Source organism: Sparus aurata, chromosome 5, assembly GCF_900880675.1.
Source record: "Sparus aurata chromosome 5, fSpaAur1.1, whole genome shotgun sequence".
In the NCBI taxonomy this organism is placed as follows: domain Eukaryota; kingdom Metazoa; phylum Chordata; class Actinopteri; order Spariformes; family Sparidae; genus Sparus; species Sparus aurata.
In genome coordinates, this window is record NC_044191.1 from 32,733,865 (window position 1) to 32,749,945 (window position 16,081).

Genomic DNA, 16,081 nt, shown 5'->3' on the forward strand with positions numbered 1-16,081 from the left:
TGAAGTTGCGTTTCGATTTATGAGACATTTTATAAAGAAGTTCAAGTGAGAAATGGTATCAAGCCTTGTTACGACTTGAAAGAGGGAACATTTTAATTGTATCTAATTTTATAATATTTACGTATTTATGAGTATTTTCCCTTCATTATCAGAATTAGTAGATATAAATAAGACTCCTGCTCCACACTTACTCCTCACCAGCTGGTGGCGGTGATGCACCAACACGTTGTTAATCTAAAACCATAAAGAGCCACGAAGAAGAAGAAGTAGACTCCTCCCACTAAACATGGCGACCTAGAGGATCATCCACGCTCGTTTGTTGACATATATGTAAAGAAACCGAACTTGTGCTGAATTAGTGAAGTTACACCAACTATAACAATGTCGAGGCTCATCGTTAAGAACCTCCCTAACGGGGTGAGTAACCCGTCCGGATGTCAGCAGCCGGTACCGGCAGCATTTCGTTTGAGTCCGCTTGAAAACGTAACCGTGTGTGTGTGTGTTGTGTGCAGATGAAGGAGGAGAGGTTCAGGTCCATGTTCGCTGCCTTCGGCACCGTGACGGACTGCTCTCTGAAGTTCACCAAGGACGGCAAGTTCCGAAAGTTCGGCTTTGTGGGTTTTAAAGCCGAGGACGACGCTAACAGAGCCCTGAAACACTTCAACAAGAGCTTCGTGGACACGTCCAGAGTGACGGTATGGCTCCAGTCATGGCTTCACGCAGGTTCTCTACAAGGTTTTTGTTTCCATGTGTGAAAACATGGTTGTCATTCATCGCAGGTGGAGATGTGTAAGGCGTTTGGAGACCCAACTAAGGCGAAAGCCTGGAGCAAACACACCCAGAGCTCCGGCCCGGACAAACCCTCCACTCCTGCAGACACTGACAGCAAAAAGGTACCTACACACACACACACACACACACACACACACACACACACACACACACACACACACACACACACACACACACACACACACACACACAAACAAACACACACACACGAACTGACAGGGCAGGGATGTAACTAAGTACTTTTACTCAGGAACTAATTTAAGCTTGTGTACTTTACGTGAGTATTTCAGTGTATTAATTCAGCATACTCAGGATTTTTTTTTATCAGAACAGTGTTGTGAAGTTCTGCTACACTGTCATTTCTGAAAAATGCTGCACGTCTTTTTTATTTCTGTCCTCAGAAAAAGAAACAGATAAAGGAAACCAACAGCTCGCTTGGAAATGTGAGTACATTTTTATGATGTGTGTGAAACCTAAATAATGTTTGTATAATCTGTATGAGACCGAACAATGTCAATAGTTTTTTGTTACTAACCATGATCTGATCATAGCACGATGTATAGAAAATAAAGGTCAAACTGAGGGATCGAAATACGGTAATGTTTTGCAATCGGTACCAAAACTCGTAAACAACGCGTAAAGAAATCACTGTTCATGATACTCAACTCTAAATTGAATTCACTAAATTGTGTTTATTCTAATAATCATTATCTGCTGCATTCCATGTAAACTTGTAATAGTTTGTTTTGATGAAGTGCTGCAAACATCTTTTCCCATAATCTGTTAAGTTCATAACTGAGTTTACGGCATCAGCTTTGCACAGTGTAATAATTGCTGTCTGTCTGTCATTTGCTCTGTGTGTCAGCTGGAAGAGGACCAGGGCTTCAAGGAGTTTCTGTCAGTCCATCAGAACCGAAGCCAAGCTCCAACCTGGGCAAACGACACCATGCAGCAAGCACCCGATTCTGAAGGTGGACAGACGAAGACTCAGGGCAAGAAGAAGCCTGCTTCAGATGATTACCTCAACTTTGATTCAGACCAGTCAGAGGAAGAGGACGAGGAAGAAGAACATGATGGAGATGAAGGTTGGTAATGAAGGTCCCTTCATAGTGTATGTCACTTAAAGCTGTGTGTTAATCTACACATTTAGCATAAACCCGGCACATTATTTGTCAGTTATCCGTCATTATATCTTAGACTTCTTCACTGATATAGTGTCACGAATCTTCCCACTTCATTGCTAGATTTGGAATTTTAGGGCAACTTTCTGTTACTAAATCTGGAAGTATTTGACTTTACAGTCACATTTTAAGGAGGAGCAGTCGCCCTCAAAGAGCCTGTATTTGTGGGCCACGTCGTTTGGAGGTTGCAGCCTTGAATTGCGATGCAGTTGATGGTTATAACATAAAATAAAACTTAATTCACGAAATATACCTCACCAAGATCCTACGTATATGTAGTGAAATGAAAAGCTTGTATGAATATATGTATTGTTGTAGTAATACACTGTACATACATCGTAAAATAAAACATTCAAATTGATCATCTGTGGCAATTTGTTGCTCTCAGGTGCCACTAAAGAAGCACTGAAGTCTGGCTTATCAGATATGGAGTATCTGCGCTCAAAGGTAGCAACGACAGATGACACCCTGGAGGAGGAGGATGGCGAGGGGGCCGATGATGAAGACGAGGATCAGGGTCCGGTACAGCACACAGACAGCGCCTATGAGAGCGGTGACAGAGAAAGCACCTCCAAAACCAAAACACCAGCTTCCTCTGAGGAGAAGAAGCAGAGTAAAGCAAAGAAAACTGCCAAGCAAGAGGTGACTGATCAAAGCACATTAAACATTATTTTGCTATTTTGTTTTCAGCGTGAAATGATTTACACCGTCATGTGTTCGATGCAGATGGAGCCGGTTACAGAGTTCACCGTGAAGCTGAGAGGAGTCCCGTTCAATGTTAAAGAGGTGAGTTAACAAGTTTTAAGTGAAGAAAATCGACTGAAGCCACTTTAAAAAAAAAAAAAACACTGACACCAACACGTTTTCTGTGTGTGACATTAACAGCAACAAATTCGAGAGTTCATGACCCCCTTGAAGCCGGCAGCGATCAGGATCGGAAAGAATGAAAGCGGGAATAGAACAGGTATGTTGCTGAATGCAGAATGTATATTTTATAGATTAAACTGTAATCCTGGTGGAGGAGTCTACACCAGGCAAGCCAGACGCCCTCCAGATGTGGTCAGGCGGATCCAAACACGATGTAGTTACACGTTGCGTTAACATTCGTTTCTCCTCATTTGTGTCCAGATAGAGATCGTTTTATTAATACCAGGTTTGAATGGGGTGTTTGTTGTCCGTGTATCATCACAGGTGTCTTTTGTGTGTGTTTCAGGTTATGTATATGTGGATCTGCACACTGAAGAACAGGCGGAAAAGGCCTTGAAGAGGAATAAAGACTACATAGGTAAGAAAAATCAAAATCCTTGAGCCTATTGTGACCCCTTGCTGTGTGATCAGGTCCTCTGGCACGCCATGACTTCCCCTCTGCCTGTGTTTTTTCAGGTGGGCGTTATATTGAGGTCTTCCGTGTGGATCCCTCTGGCGGTCAGGGCAAGAGAGACAGAAAGGCCAAAGAGATTGACAGAAACTTCACCAGGAAGCTGAAGGAGGACGAGGAGGAGGAAGATGTTTCAGAGTCCGGTCGACTCTTCGTCAGAAATCTGCCTTACACCTGCACCGAGGAAGAGATCAAAGAGCTGTTCGAAAAGCATGGTGAAGCAAAGAAACTTGCATCAGCAAGAAATAATCGCCAACTTGTCTGACTTTCTAATAATATGATAATCTTTGCAGGTCCTATATCTGAGGTTCTCTTCCCTATTGACAACCTAACCAAGAAACCTAAAGGATTCGCTTTCATAACCTTTATGATACCAGAGAATGCTGTGACGGCTCTGGCTCAGCTGGATGGACACGTATTTCAGGTACCTGAAACTTGTAATGACCTTCTGATTTAATCATAGCCCTTGTTTTTCAAATGAGATTAGAAACATTAATTATGTTGTGCTTTTAGGGAAGGATGCTTCACCTGCTCCCCTCCACGGTGAAGAAGGAAAAGGTGGAGACAGATGCCGGTTCTGGTACTTCGTCTTACAAACGGCAAAAAGATGCTAAAAGTAAAGCTTCAAGTTCCAGGTATAGAAAATCATTTGTTCGCATTTTAATAAAAGGTTAAACAGATACATGAATTATTTTATTTTTGTGCTCATCCCTTATTTTAATTGAATGTTTCCTTTTAGCTCCCACAACTGGAACACTCTGTTTGTGGGCACGAGTGCAGTGGCAGACGCCATCGCTGAAAAATACAACACCACAAAAAGCCAAGTCCTGGACCACGTGAGTCGCCCTGCATCCGGTTCTAATACATCAATTAGTTTAGCATTAGTTAGTTGTTAGAAGTTTGGACTGGGAATATCCCAACAATTCAAGCGAAATGCAAATGCTTCAGGTACCCTTGAGACGATGAAATACACTTCAGCAGAAGCCCAGTTTGAGTAACAGGCCTGTTAGTTTGAAGATTATCAGATGCTAAACTCTGCAGAGCAGTGTGTGAAATTATGAGGTCTGGTTATACTGCTCTGAGATGTCATCAAGGGGGCAATATTTTCTATTTCATTGCATTGTTTGAAACGTAAACAGGCAAAATAAGACACCGATTTTGCCCTTTCGGCATCCTTTCTCAGCCAACACAGCATTTTTTGAATCGGATGTTTTTTTAATCTGTTGTAGCTACAACAACGTGAATTGCTATGAGTGCCGCCCAATTAAAGTTTCTCTGTATTTCTTGCTCTCCTCTGCAGGAGTCAAAGGGCAGCGTTGCAGTGAGGATGGCTCTGGGAGAGACACAGATCGTTCAGGAGACTCGACAGTTTCTACTGGACAACAATGTCAGTCTGGATTCCTTTAGTCAGGTATGTTTAACAAACAATTCCTATTTACTCTTAACTCACTTATCTATTAATAAATTACCGAGCCTGTAATCCAGTTACCATGCCTTACGCTCTCCCTCTGGAGCACAGGCGGCAGCAGCTAGAAGTACATCTGTCATCCTGGTGAAGAACCTTCCGGCTGGAGTGACGGCGTCAGAGTTGGAGGAGCTCTTCTCACCTCACGGTTCTTTGGGCCGAGTGCTGCTGCCGCCCTCGGGACTCACTGCCATCATTGAGTTCCTCGAGCCGACCGAGGCAAAACGAGCCTTCACTCGGCTGGCCTACAGCAAGGTGTGTAACGCTTTTTTAACAACATGCAGGATATATTTGAGGAGAGTTACTTTAAACACTTCTACTTACCTCTAAACACTCTAGTTTCAACATGTCCCGCTGTATTTGGAGTGGGCACCCGTGGGGGTGTTTGTGGCAGCCAAACCAGGACCAGGTAAAATCCCTCAAATACATGAACTCATCAATCGTTTTCAAGTTTGATACATTTTAAACATGAAAGGGATCGTTTGAATAACCAGAATATCTTTTGGATCTGTCTAACCAAGTATTAGAAAAGGAGATGCCAGTAAAGGAGGAGAAGAAGGAAGAAGCGGAGGAAGAAGAAGACGAAGAGGAGGAGGAGGAATCTGCTCCTGGTTCGACGCTTTTCATTAAGAATCTTAATTTCGACACGACAGAGGAGAAACTTCAGGAGGTAGGTCACTTTATAAATATAACCCTCACTCATGTTTTAATACCGAATGATGTTTAATATTATTTTGTTCATTTGTTGCAGACATTCTCTAAATGTGGGAAGGTCAAGTCATGCTCCATCTCCAAGAAGAGAGATAAAACCGGTACTTAACATTTAAAATGAGGATATTTCACATTCACGAGCAGTGTATCCTTCCGTAATAACCCCTCTTGTGATGTCGGTTTGATTCCAGGCAAGATGTTGTCCATGGGCTACGGTTTTGTCCAGTTTCAGACAGCAGAAGCAGCACAGAAAGCCCTGAGGCAGCTACAGGTATGTTCATGTTTCCTCTGTGACAGTCTCCTTGCTTTTCTTTCTGGTTCGTGGCTGATGTGCGTGTTTTGTCTCAACCATCCACCAGCACTGTTCTGTGGACGATCACCAGTTAGAGCTGAAGGTTTCCGAGAGAGCCACGAGGTAAAGTGTGCACCAGCAAGGGGTTTAATGAACTTTGAGTGTGGTGAGGAGTAAAAGTGGGGGTGGATTAATTAGCTTAATGACTTTGAATATCTTTACGGTATTACAATCAAGTGTTGAAAACTGCAAGTATAACAGTTATAACATGTTTACTCTACTGAAGGAAACAGGCACTTAACGTTAAAGATCAGATTCTGCTGAAATCTGCATTTAAGTATCACATATCTTTTTTTTTTTTTTTTTTCCCATCATTTCAAAATGTTGCCTGTGAGGATTTAGCTTCACTTCTGATGACAGTACTCATTTAGTCCTTTCCCCTTGTTTGCAGGACGACGGAGGTGTCGCGCAAGAAGAAGCAAGCCGAGAAGAAACAGACAGGATCCAAAATCCTTGTGCGTAACGTCCCCTTCCAAGCCAGTGTCAGGGAAATTCGGGAACTCTTCTGGTAGGCATCAGTCGCTCACACGCAAATGTTTTTGTGAAGAAAAAGTTTGGAGTGAGGTAATTTAATAATACTTTGATTTATTCTTTCTGTCCTTTCAGTACATTTGGAGAGCTGAAGACTGTCCGTCTTCCAAAGAAAGCGGCTGGTACAGGAAATCACAGAGGTTTTGGCTTTATTGACTTCCTCACCAAACAGGATGCAAAGGTTTGAGTGTTACATGAGCTTTCAGGCATTTTTTCATTAGGTAGATTTACTGTTCCCTACTGCTACATAAGATGGACACTATCATGATCATAAATGCGTTGCCTCTGTTGTCTCCTTAGAAAGCATTTGCTGCACTGTGCCACAGCACCCATTTGTATGGGAGACGCCTCGTGCTGGAGTGGGCTGATGCTGAGGACACAGTGGAGACATTAAGACGGAAAACAGCAGAACATTTTCATGGTAAGTCAGATTTCCTTTGTTTTCAGAAATGAATTTTTGGAAAACTGTGCCGTTTATTCTTTATTTTTATGTCTTAATTTCCTGTTACTTATTCTCTATGTCAGTCGCCGCCAAGAAGCAGCGAAAGGCAGAAGTCATGGAGGGAATTATGGAGACGATGGAAACTGACAACGGTGCAGAAGACTGAGTTCCCTGAACGCTGCTGTCGTCATCGAAAGCCTTGACTCAACTGTCACCAGTGTTTTTCATCATGAATAGAACTGTGAACAATGAAGGCCTGACTGGCATGTGCAGAAGGACCTAATTCTAATGAATCTACCATCTTGACAAAGTTCACTGGAGTTTTGAAACCCTCTGGATGTTTTTGCATCTTTTGTATAGAATAATGCCTCAAAGCAAGATGATTGGACTAATGTCAGTTTTTATATAAAAGGTTATTTCATACTTTTAAAGTTAGTTTTTTGTCTGTATGGTTTGTGACTGGTGTTTTGTGTGTTTGTGTAACTCAAAGCCACAAAAACAAAACAAACTGCCAACGTGGTCTTTTATTTTGAAAGTACCGCCCCTGTCACGTGACCAATCACCCGCGTCATCATGTGACTGGCTCATTCAAACATGGCGTCCGGGGTAAACAAGACGTCCGGGAGGTTGTCGGCGGTTATAAACGTTATAGCGGTTTTAGCCGGGGTGTGTTTAATATGTGAGCCTGTTCGAGCTGAAATACGAACCGCTGTCATCGACAAAGCGAGCGGAGAGCTGTCTGTCGTGGAGGGATACAGAGAAGATTTTGTGGCGTGGGCGAACTTCACTGATGACATTAAAACATCGGGGTGAGTTCACTGCAGCTTGTGACTTTGTGGGTCAAAACATTCACAACCTTTCCTCTTGTCCGTCCTGTGTAGCTCCGCCAGCTTCACAACCTAGTTAATGTGAAAAACGACATTATCGGCGAACATATAATGGGTAAAGTCAGAGCTTTAGCTACCGCGGAGACACCCAGCGACGCTTCTTACTCAGTTCCCCCCATTGTTGGCAGCAGCGGGACGGTTAGCTGCCTCCCAGAACCTCGAGCTGCTCTGCGCATCGATAAATTACCCTGTTGTTTTGTTTTCTTCCATATTTTCTATGTCATGTGATCCAATGACTCCGAACCAAAGCCGAATTGTGTTATTACACAGGCCACATGAGACACACCTGTTTTTATTGGATTTGGCGGCTTCTTCTAGTTTTATAACAATATTTATTATGAAAATTCAGCATTTTTTTTCCAATAACTTCCGTGTCATGTGACACAATGAGTCCAAAACAATCCAGAATTGTGTTATTACACAGGCCACATAAGACGCACCCATTTTTATTGGATTTCACTTTTTGTATTAAATATGAATATTTCAATAAATATGACAGGGGTGTTTGTATTTTTATTATACTATATTATATATATATATATATATATATACACACAGTACTGTGCAAAAGTTTTAGGCAGGTGAGAAAAAATGCTGTAAACTAAGAATGCTTTCAAAAATATAAATAATGATTATTTATTCTTATCAATTTACAAAATGCAAAGTGAGCAAACAAAAGAAAAATCTAAATCAAATCAATTTGGTGTTACTACCCTTTGCCTTCAAACAAGCACCAGTTCTTATAGGTACACTTGCACAAAGTCAGGGATTTTGTAGGATTATACTCAGGTGTATGATCAACCAATCATACCAAACAGGTGCTAAAGATCACCAATGTCACATGTAGGTTGAAACACAGTCATTAACTGAAACAGAAACAGCTGTGTAGGAAGCTTAAAACTGGGTGAGGAACAGCCAAACTCTGCTACCAAGGTGAGGTTGTGGAAGACAGTTTCATGTCACAGGTCATAGACCATGGTAAGACTGAGCACAGCAACAAGACACAAGGTAGTTATACAGCATCAGCAAGGTCTCTCCCAGACAAAGATTTCAAAGCAGACTGGGGTTTTAAGATGTGCTGTTCAAGCTCTTTTGAAGAAGCACAAAGAAACAGGCAACGTTGAGGATCGTAGACGCAGTGGTCGGCCAAGGAAACTTAGTGCAGCAGATGAAAAACACATCAAGCTTATTTCCCTTCGAAATCGGAAGATGTCCATCAGCTCAGAACTGGCAGAAACCAGTGGGACCCATGTACACCCATCTACTGTCCGGAGAAGTCTGGTCAGAAGTGGTCTTCATGGAAGAGTTGCACCCAAAAAGCCATACCTCCAACATGGAAACAAGGCCAAGGGACTCAAGTATGCACGAAAACATAGGAAGGAATAGGAATAGGCAGAAAAATGGCAGCAGGTGCTCTGGACTGATGAGTCAAAATTTGAAATGTTTGGCTGTAGCAGAAGGCAGTTTGTTCGCCGAAGGGCTGGAGAGCGGTACAATAATGAGTGTCTGCAGGCAACAGTGAAGCATGGTGGAGGTTCCTTGCAAGTTTGGGGCTGCATTTCTGCAAATGGAGTTGGAGATTTGGTCAGGATTAATGGTGTCCTCAATGCTGAGAAATACAGGCAGATACTTATCCATCATGCAATACCATCAGGGAGGCATATGATTGGCCCCAAATTTATTCTGCAGCAGGACAACGACCCCAAACATACAGCCAATGTCATTAAGAACTATCTTCAGCGTAAAGAAGAACAAGAAGTCCTGGAAGTGATGGTATGGCCCCCACAGAGCCCTGATCTCAACATCATCGAGTGTGTCTGGGCTTACATGAAGAGACAGAAGGATTTGAGGAAGTCTACATCCACAGAAGATCTGTGGTTCGTTCTCCAAGATGTTTGGAACAACCTACCAGCCGAGTTCCTTCAAAGACTGTGTGCAAGTGTACCTAGAAGAATTGATGCTGTTTTGAAGGCAAAGGGTGGTCACACCAAATATTGATTTGATTTAGATTTCTCTTCTGTTCATTCACTGAATTTTGTTAATTGATGAAAATATAAAAATAAATCGACACTTCCATTTTTGAAAGCATTCTTAGTTTACAGCATTTTTTCACACCTGCCTAAAACTTTTGCACAGTACTGTATAGGGCTGCACAAAAAATCGTTTAAAAAATCGCGATCTCGATTCACACATACACGTGATCTCATTTCTACACACAGCGATTCTGAAGCATTTTATATCTCGAGCCGAATCACAAACAAATGCTCCTATTTTCCTCCCGGATTTTTTGAAGCGCCCCCAAACGCAGCACGGCCGCTGCCTCCTCCCTCAACCTGTGGTAAAGCGTCTTTGCAACACGTGATTCAGTGGCGGAAGCCCACCTGCAGTTGAGTGTTTGGAAGGAGTGTGAGAAGCCGTTTTTAGACAAGGCAGCAAGCCGCCAATCTGCCCGTCCTATTGACGGCTAGGTCCGCGGTTTTAGACAGAGGGCGGCAAATTGGGGGTCTGTTTTGGTCTGCCGATTTGCTGCCTCGGACGGTACACTTATTTCCGCCTCGACTGCTAGCTTGTTGTTGTAGCGACAAGCTAGGAACGGTCGCTACTTTCAAATTAAAAGCCCCCCGCTAAGAACCCAGTTCTAAACTCCAATGGGGTGCAATGTAAAGCTCTTATTTTGAAGACAAATTTGTTGTCAACTGTTTGCAGCCCAACTTCGGGCTTCACGTCACGTCACCTCTGAGGCGGCTTTTGGAAAAGGAAGAATATTACGCCTCCGTTTTAGAAAGCCGATCACAGCAGCTATCACATATCACCTAGCCAAAGCTACGGCCCCAATAAACACTGTACAACATGAGGTATTAGAGGATGCCCTCTCATCTTGGAGATTTTTTTTTTTTTTAACTTTTGTAAAAATCATTTATCATCCAATGATGGAACTAACAAAACAAAAAAACATTGCTTTTTCATACTACAATGTTTTTTTTTTTTTGTTTTGTTCAAGTTCATCAGTGCAATAAACATTTTGTGAAAAAAATCGTGCCAGAGAATCGTGATCTCAATTCTAAGCAAAAAAATCGTGATTCACATTTTTTCCAGAATCGTGCAGCCCTAGTACTGTATATATTATATGTATAATTATATATATATATTAATATTACACTTCTTAAATGGTGATGCACATAAGTTACTGAAGTAAAGCCTGGACTCCAAACCAGGAGGTGCAGGAGCAGTGTTTTCTGTTGGAGAGTACCTCCTGTGACTTGACCTCGTCTTTCTCACTTTGCAGATCTTTACATGCACCAAAAAGCTACATGGCACAATAAAGGAAAGACAAAAACTGAGGAAGAAACCTCTTCTCAATCAAAAAATGTGTGCATTACTTGTAAAGAGTAGAATAAAAAATAAAACTCCACTTGAACTATAACGTGAACACAATACAACACATAGAAGTCACGAGTGTTTAACTTCCACATCTAAGTTGAGTGTCTAGTCATTTGTTTTTGTGGTTGCAAGTCATCAAAACAGCGACTCCACTTCTCTGCTTGTTTCTCTTGGACTTCTTTAAATATCATAGAAACAGTTACCAGAAGTGAAACATGTAAAAGGAAATGTCAACTTTCTGACACTGTTTTCGCAATGATTCTTCAAATATGATATAAATATGTAATGAAGGCAGGTCAATAGTTGAACAATAAATGTTATTGTCTACAATGACATCAGTGCACTGAAACAACAAGGATTATCAGCAAACCAATGTATCAGTCCGGCTCTTTTATGAATGGAAGTAAAGCCAAATGTATGCGTGAATTACTTAGATGAAATTACATAAAGATTAAAAGATATAGAGGGGAAAAAAGGCTAAATGTAGCTTTAAAGAAGAAAAAGACTTCAGTACAGGAAAATAACAGAATCAATCAAATCAAAGGAAATTAAAATCAAGCAATAGAAAATGTAATTCAACATAATTTCCTATCTGTGCACCTTGATATCTTTGTTAAAACCTGCGCTCAGATATTTATTCGTCTTCATTTGCTCCTCAGCTGGTCGTTCTTGGAGGTCACCACCAGCAGTCAGTACAATGACAGTATCCAGGCCTATGCTGCTGGTGCAGTGGAGGCTGCACTCACATCTCAGGTCTGCTTCATTCTACACAGCCTTTTTAATGTTACATCACTTACTTTACAGTGAATTTAATCTAAAAACGTATATGTATGTTCATGTATGTTTGTTTTAGCTCATCTATAAGCACTGGATGAACACTCTGATGGGTTACTGCGGACCTTTCACGTCTGAATCCGATTACTGTCAGCGCCTTAAGGTTTTCATTGCGACAAATATGCAATGGGTTCAGGAGCAAATAGAGAAGCAGCCGACTTCACCCTATTGGTACCAGGTACTTAATGAGTATTTGTAGGATCAATAAATCCCTTTGCATTTATTCAAAAGGGCTTAAAGGCCAGAAATAACATGTCTTATTCTCTGGTTCTGCTCGTCAGGTACGTCTGGCACTGCTGCAGCTGAAAGGTCTGGAGGACAGCTACAATGACGAGCTGTCATTTCCACTCGGGTCATTCTCCTTCAACCCATTTGGCTTTCTGTAAGTCTCTAGTTTTTTGTTTATTAATCAAACATTTTCTAGTTTCTTCCTGTTCCTAGAGTCATGAAATTTTACAGCTGACATCTTCCACATCTTTTGTCCAGACTCTTCCAGTTGGGCGGGGATCTGGAGGATTTGGAATCAGCTCTGAACAAATCCAGCCAAACTCGACCTCTTGGATCTGGCTCGTGTTCTGCTCTCATTAAGCTGCTGCCAAACAATAAGGAACTGCTGGTGTCACATGACACCTGGAACACCTACCAGGCCATGCTGCGCATAATGAAGAAATACATCTTTGCCTTTAAAGCTTCTCCTTTAGGTAGTTTACTGATGCAAGTGTGTTTCTGCATAAAATATGAATCTAACGCCAGTAGTTTATTAGCGTAGCTTAGCTTTAGCTTGGCATTAAGAATGGAAACAAGGAAACAGCCAGTCTGGCTCTGTCTAGTGGTACCAGAATCTTAACTTCCTTGCAGTCTCAGCTGGTTTTCTGTCAAACTCATGTGGTAGCTGAAAGGACAGCAGGAGGACAACAAGCTCCCAGGAAATAATCCTAACCAAGGCTTGCTGTTCTCCCCTGCTTCTAATATTTACAATATGATACGATACGATATACTTTATTGTCCCGTTCAGGGAAATTTGTCTTGGACTCAACAGCTGCGCCATAAATGCCTTGACAGCCACAATGACAACAAACAATACATCATCAGCCATCCCATCACTGACAAATTTATGCTAAGATAAGCTAAATGGCTACTGGCTTCATATTTACCAGTCAGACACCAGATTGTTGTTGGTATTCACATGAACTCTAAGCAAAATGCCAAGCATGTTGCCCAAAACACTGATTCTTTTTTTATAAAACATAATTTGTTACTAAGTTTAAAGCTCCAGTGAACAGACTGACAGTGTTGTTGCCGTCTCTGATGCGAGTTAAAATAAATTATGCTTTTTTATTTTGTGATATTCTTCTTTCAGACAATGTTTTTATTCCTGGAGGAACTCAGGCCTTCTCATCTTATCCTGGATCGATCTTCTCTGGAGACGACTTTTATATCCTGAGTAGTGGCTTGGTGAGAAACTCTTTGAATTCATGATAGAATTGATTCTTAATTTGCTGTTATTGTACTTTAGGTTACAAATTGATTAATGCTAGGTGGAGTTTCTGTTGTTGATGTATCTTGTGTCTCTAGGTGACATTGGAAACCACCATCGGCAACAGTAACCCGGCTCTCTGGAAGTTTGTTCAGCCAACAGGAGCCGTCATGGAATGGTTGAGGAACATTGTGGCCAATCGACTGGCTTCTACTGGCGCCGACTGGGCCAAGATCTTCAGCAAGTACAACAGTGGAACGTGAGTTTTACACACCCGATGTATTCTCCCGAGCAGGCTCCAGGTTCTGTTGTCTGCTGCTTTTTGTCCTGTGTTCAAATTTCATGTTGAAGACATGATTAGATTAGATTTTGTATGACCTTAGACCGTCATGTGGATTGATTAGTGGAGTAAAAGAACAAAGACAATACCCTTTATTATCAAGAGTCACATGAGTAGCATGCAGCTGTAACGGGGTCATCAGAGTGTTTGTTGTGTAATCAGTTACATGGATATATAATAAATAAAGCAATTATAAATCAGTAAACATCAGTAGTTTTATGGTTATATGCTTAAACTGTGTGTGCTTTGTAGGTACAACAACCAGTGGATGATTGTGAACTATAACCACTTCACTCCAGGGAAGACTGACATTAAAGAGGAGCTCTTTGTTGTGCTGGAGCAGATTCCGTAAGACTTTCCATACAGTCTTCAATCAAAAAACAAGATTATTCCATTATTTCTATTTATGACTCACAAACCTGTCGTTTGAAACTAAGCTTTAACTCTTTTAATGCTGCAGGGGACTCATTGTTTTCACTGATAAAACTCAGGAACTGTTGGAGAAAGGGTACTGGGCAAGTTTTAACATACCGTAAGTATTCGCTTTGTAATCAGTTTTTATAGATTAACTGTAATCTTGTTTGTATATAAAATTGTCTTTTGTTCACATGTGCTCATGTGCAGGTATTACGTGGACATATTCAATGCCAGTGGCTGCAATGAGCTGGTTGAGAAGTACGGCTCGTGGTTCTCTCTGGACCAGAATCCTCGGGCTCAGATATTCAGGAGAAACCAGACAGCTGTCACAGACGTGGACTCGATGGTCCGCCTCATGAGGTAAGGTCTCGAACAGGTTAGGTGGTGGACTGATGGTAAAGATACAACAAAAAAAACATTGTTGTATTTTATGTTTTAAAGTAACAGAATCCGCTAACATAAACCACCTTCTACAGGGCCCCCCTAAAATTAAATGTAGTTTCATGAGATGCCTGTTTCTCTCTTCAGGTACAATAACTTTAAAGAAGATCCGCTGTCTAAGTGTGAAGGCTGTGATCCACCTGCCAATGGAGAGAATGCTATCTCAGCCCGTTCAGACCTGAACCCAGCTAATGGAACATATCCGTTTGGCGCCCTGAGGCAGAGATCACATGGAGGAACAGACATGAAGGTTTTAACCGTCACTTTGCTCAAACAATTTGACTCTGAATCTTTTGTGCATGTAAGAGATGTTTGCTAAATCTGATCTATTGTGTTATTCCTTTCAATTTTGCAGATGACCTCCTACGGGATGTATCGTGACTATGGTATGGTAGCAGTGAGCGGGCCAACGTGGGACCAGGTGCCTCCATTTCAGTGGAGCACTTCCCCTTACAAAGACCTGATGCACATGGGGCATCCTGACACTTGGGCATTCAAGCCTATAAAAGTCAACTGGACTCCGTAATTGTTGTCACACTGTATCTACAAGTAGCATGATGAATATAAGTGCTGCCAGCTGTGCTTTATGAAGTTTTGACAAAGGGAAGGGGTACTTTTAATTCAGTATGACATGACTTTGAACAAAATAGTCATGTAATTGATTCTCAGGAGAGTGGCAATAATATTTCAAGATTTTACAGCATTGCACTATTTACGTAATTATTACACAGAAAACTTAAATATAGCTTCGCAGTACGATCAAGAACAACTTCCCCACTTTGCTAAAGTGAAGTGGGAGCTTTTACATTACATAATGTCTGATTTTTATATTGAGTTGATTCTCATGCTGAATGTGTGAAAATGTCCGATCCACCTGTTTTCTGATGGCCTTTCGTTTTATTGGAGTTTCCACAGGATTGCACATTTCTTTGGCGAAATCACCAAGTATGATTATTGATGCATTTGCAGATTTTTGGTCACTGTGAATACGATTGTCTTAATCCTGAGTTAGATCATTTTTGAGAAATTCTGAAATGAGGCATTGTTGGGATTGTTTTTTGGAAATATTTTTAAAATAAACTGTGCTCTGATTGTTTGTTGTTGTTGCTTTTATTTTAATAGAATTAGGTTTTACTGATCAGATGTAACTTTTGTAAATACAAGGGTAATGACAGAGTAAGTTAAAGGCCCTGCACACTAATTGATTACAGTTATGTCAGAATTACATGAAGTCAGCAAACTCCATGATAGAAAATTAAACATAAGCACTCATTTGTCACACTCAAACAGGTGCAACGGGATGAGAGACATGTCACTCAAGCACTGTGGATATACCCCTAAAGCTCTGATCAGGTCAAATAAACACCCGGAGGAAAAGAAAAACCTGTTTGGGTTGGCCAAAGTAATCGTTGGTCCTTCAGCTAAATAAGCGAGATCCACTCTCTAAACTTT

The 16,081-nt window shown here is 41.4% G+C and overlaps 2 protein-coding genes across 2 annotated transcripts; both read left to right on the forward strand.

Annotated features, from left to right (window-relative positions):
• The first annotated feature begins 264 nt into the window (after positions 1–264).
• Positions 265–7,287, forward strand: rbm19 (RNA binding motif protein 19). Its single transcript, XM_030415802.1, has 24 exons — positions 265–417; positions 513–695; positions 780–893; positions 1,194–1,235; positions 1,658–1,877; positions 2,362–2,615; positions 2,700–2,759; positions 2,859–2,937; positions 3,187–3,258; positions 3,357–3,566; positions 3,645–3,775; positions 3,865–3,986; positions 4,091–4,187; positions 4,652–4,762; positions 4,871–5,071; positions 5,156–5,225; positions 5,338–5,486; positions 5,568–5,628; positions 5,719–5,798; positions 5,887–5,942; positions 6,271–6,387; positions 6,486–6,591; positions 6,711–6,831; positions 6,936–7,287. The coding sequence occupies exons 1-24, from the start codon at positions 382–384 to the stop codon at positions 7,016–7,018; spliced, it is 2,775 nt and encodes a 924-aa protein (XP_030271662.1). The 5' UTR covers positions 265–381; the 3' UTR covers positions 7,019–7,287.
• Positions 7,288–7,292: 5 nt separating this feature from the next.
• plbd2 (phospholipase B domain containing 2) lies at positions 7,293–15,725 on the forward strand. The gene is made up of 12 exons (XM_030415803.1): positions 7,293–7,661; positions 11,780–11,873; positions 11,974–12,132; positions 12,236–12,336; positions 12,441–12,655; positions 13,315–13,409; positions 13,530–13,690; positions 14,024–14,119; positions 14,232–14,303; positions 14,396–14,548; positions 14,717–14,879; positions 14,985–15,725. Exons 1-12 carry the CDS (start codon positions 7,447–7,449, stop codon positions 15,153–15,155), a joined length of 1,695 nt encoding a protein of 564 aa, XP_030271663.1. The 5' UTR covers positions 7,293–7,446; the 3' UTR covers positions 15,156–15,725.
• Positions 15,726–16,081: the final 356 nt, after the last annotated feature.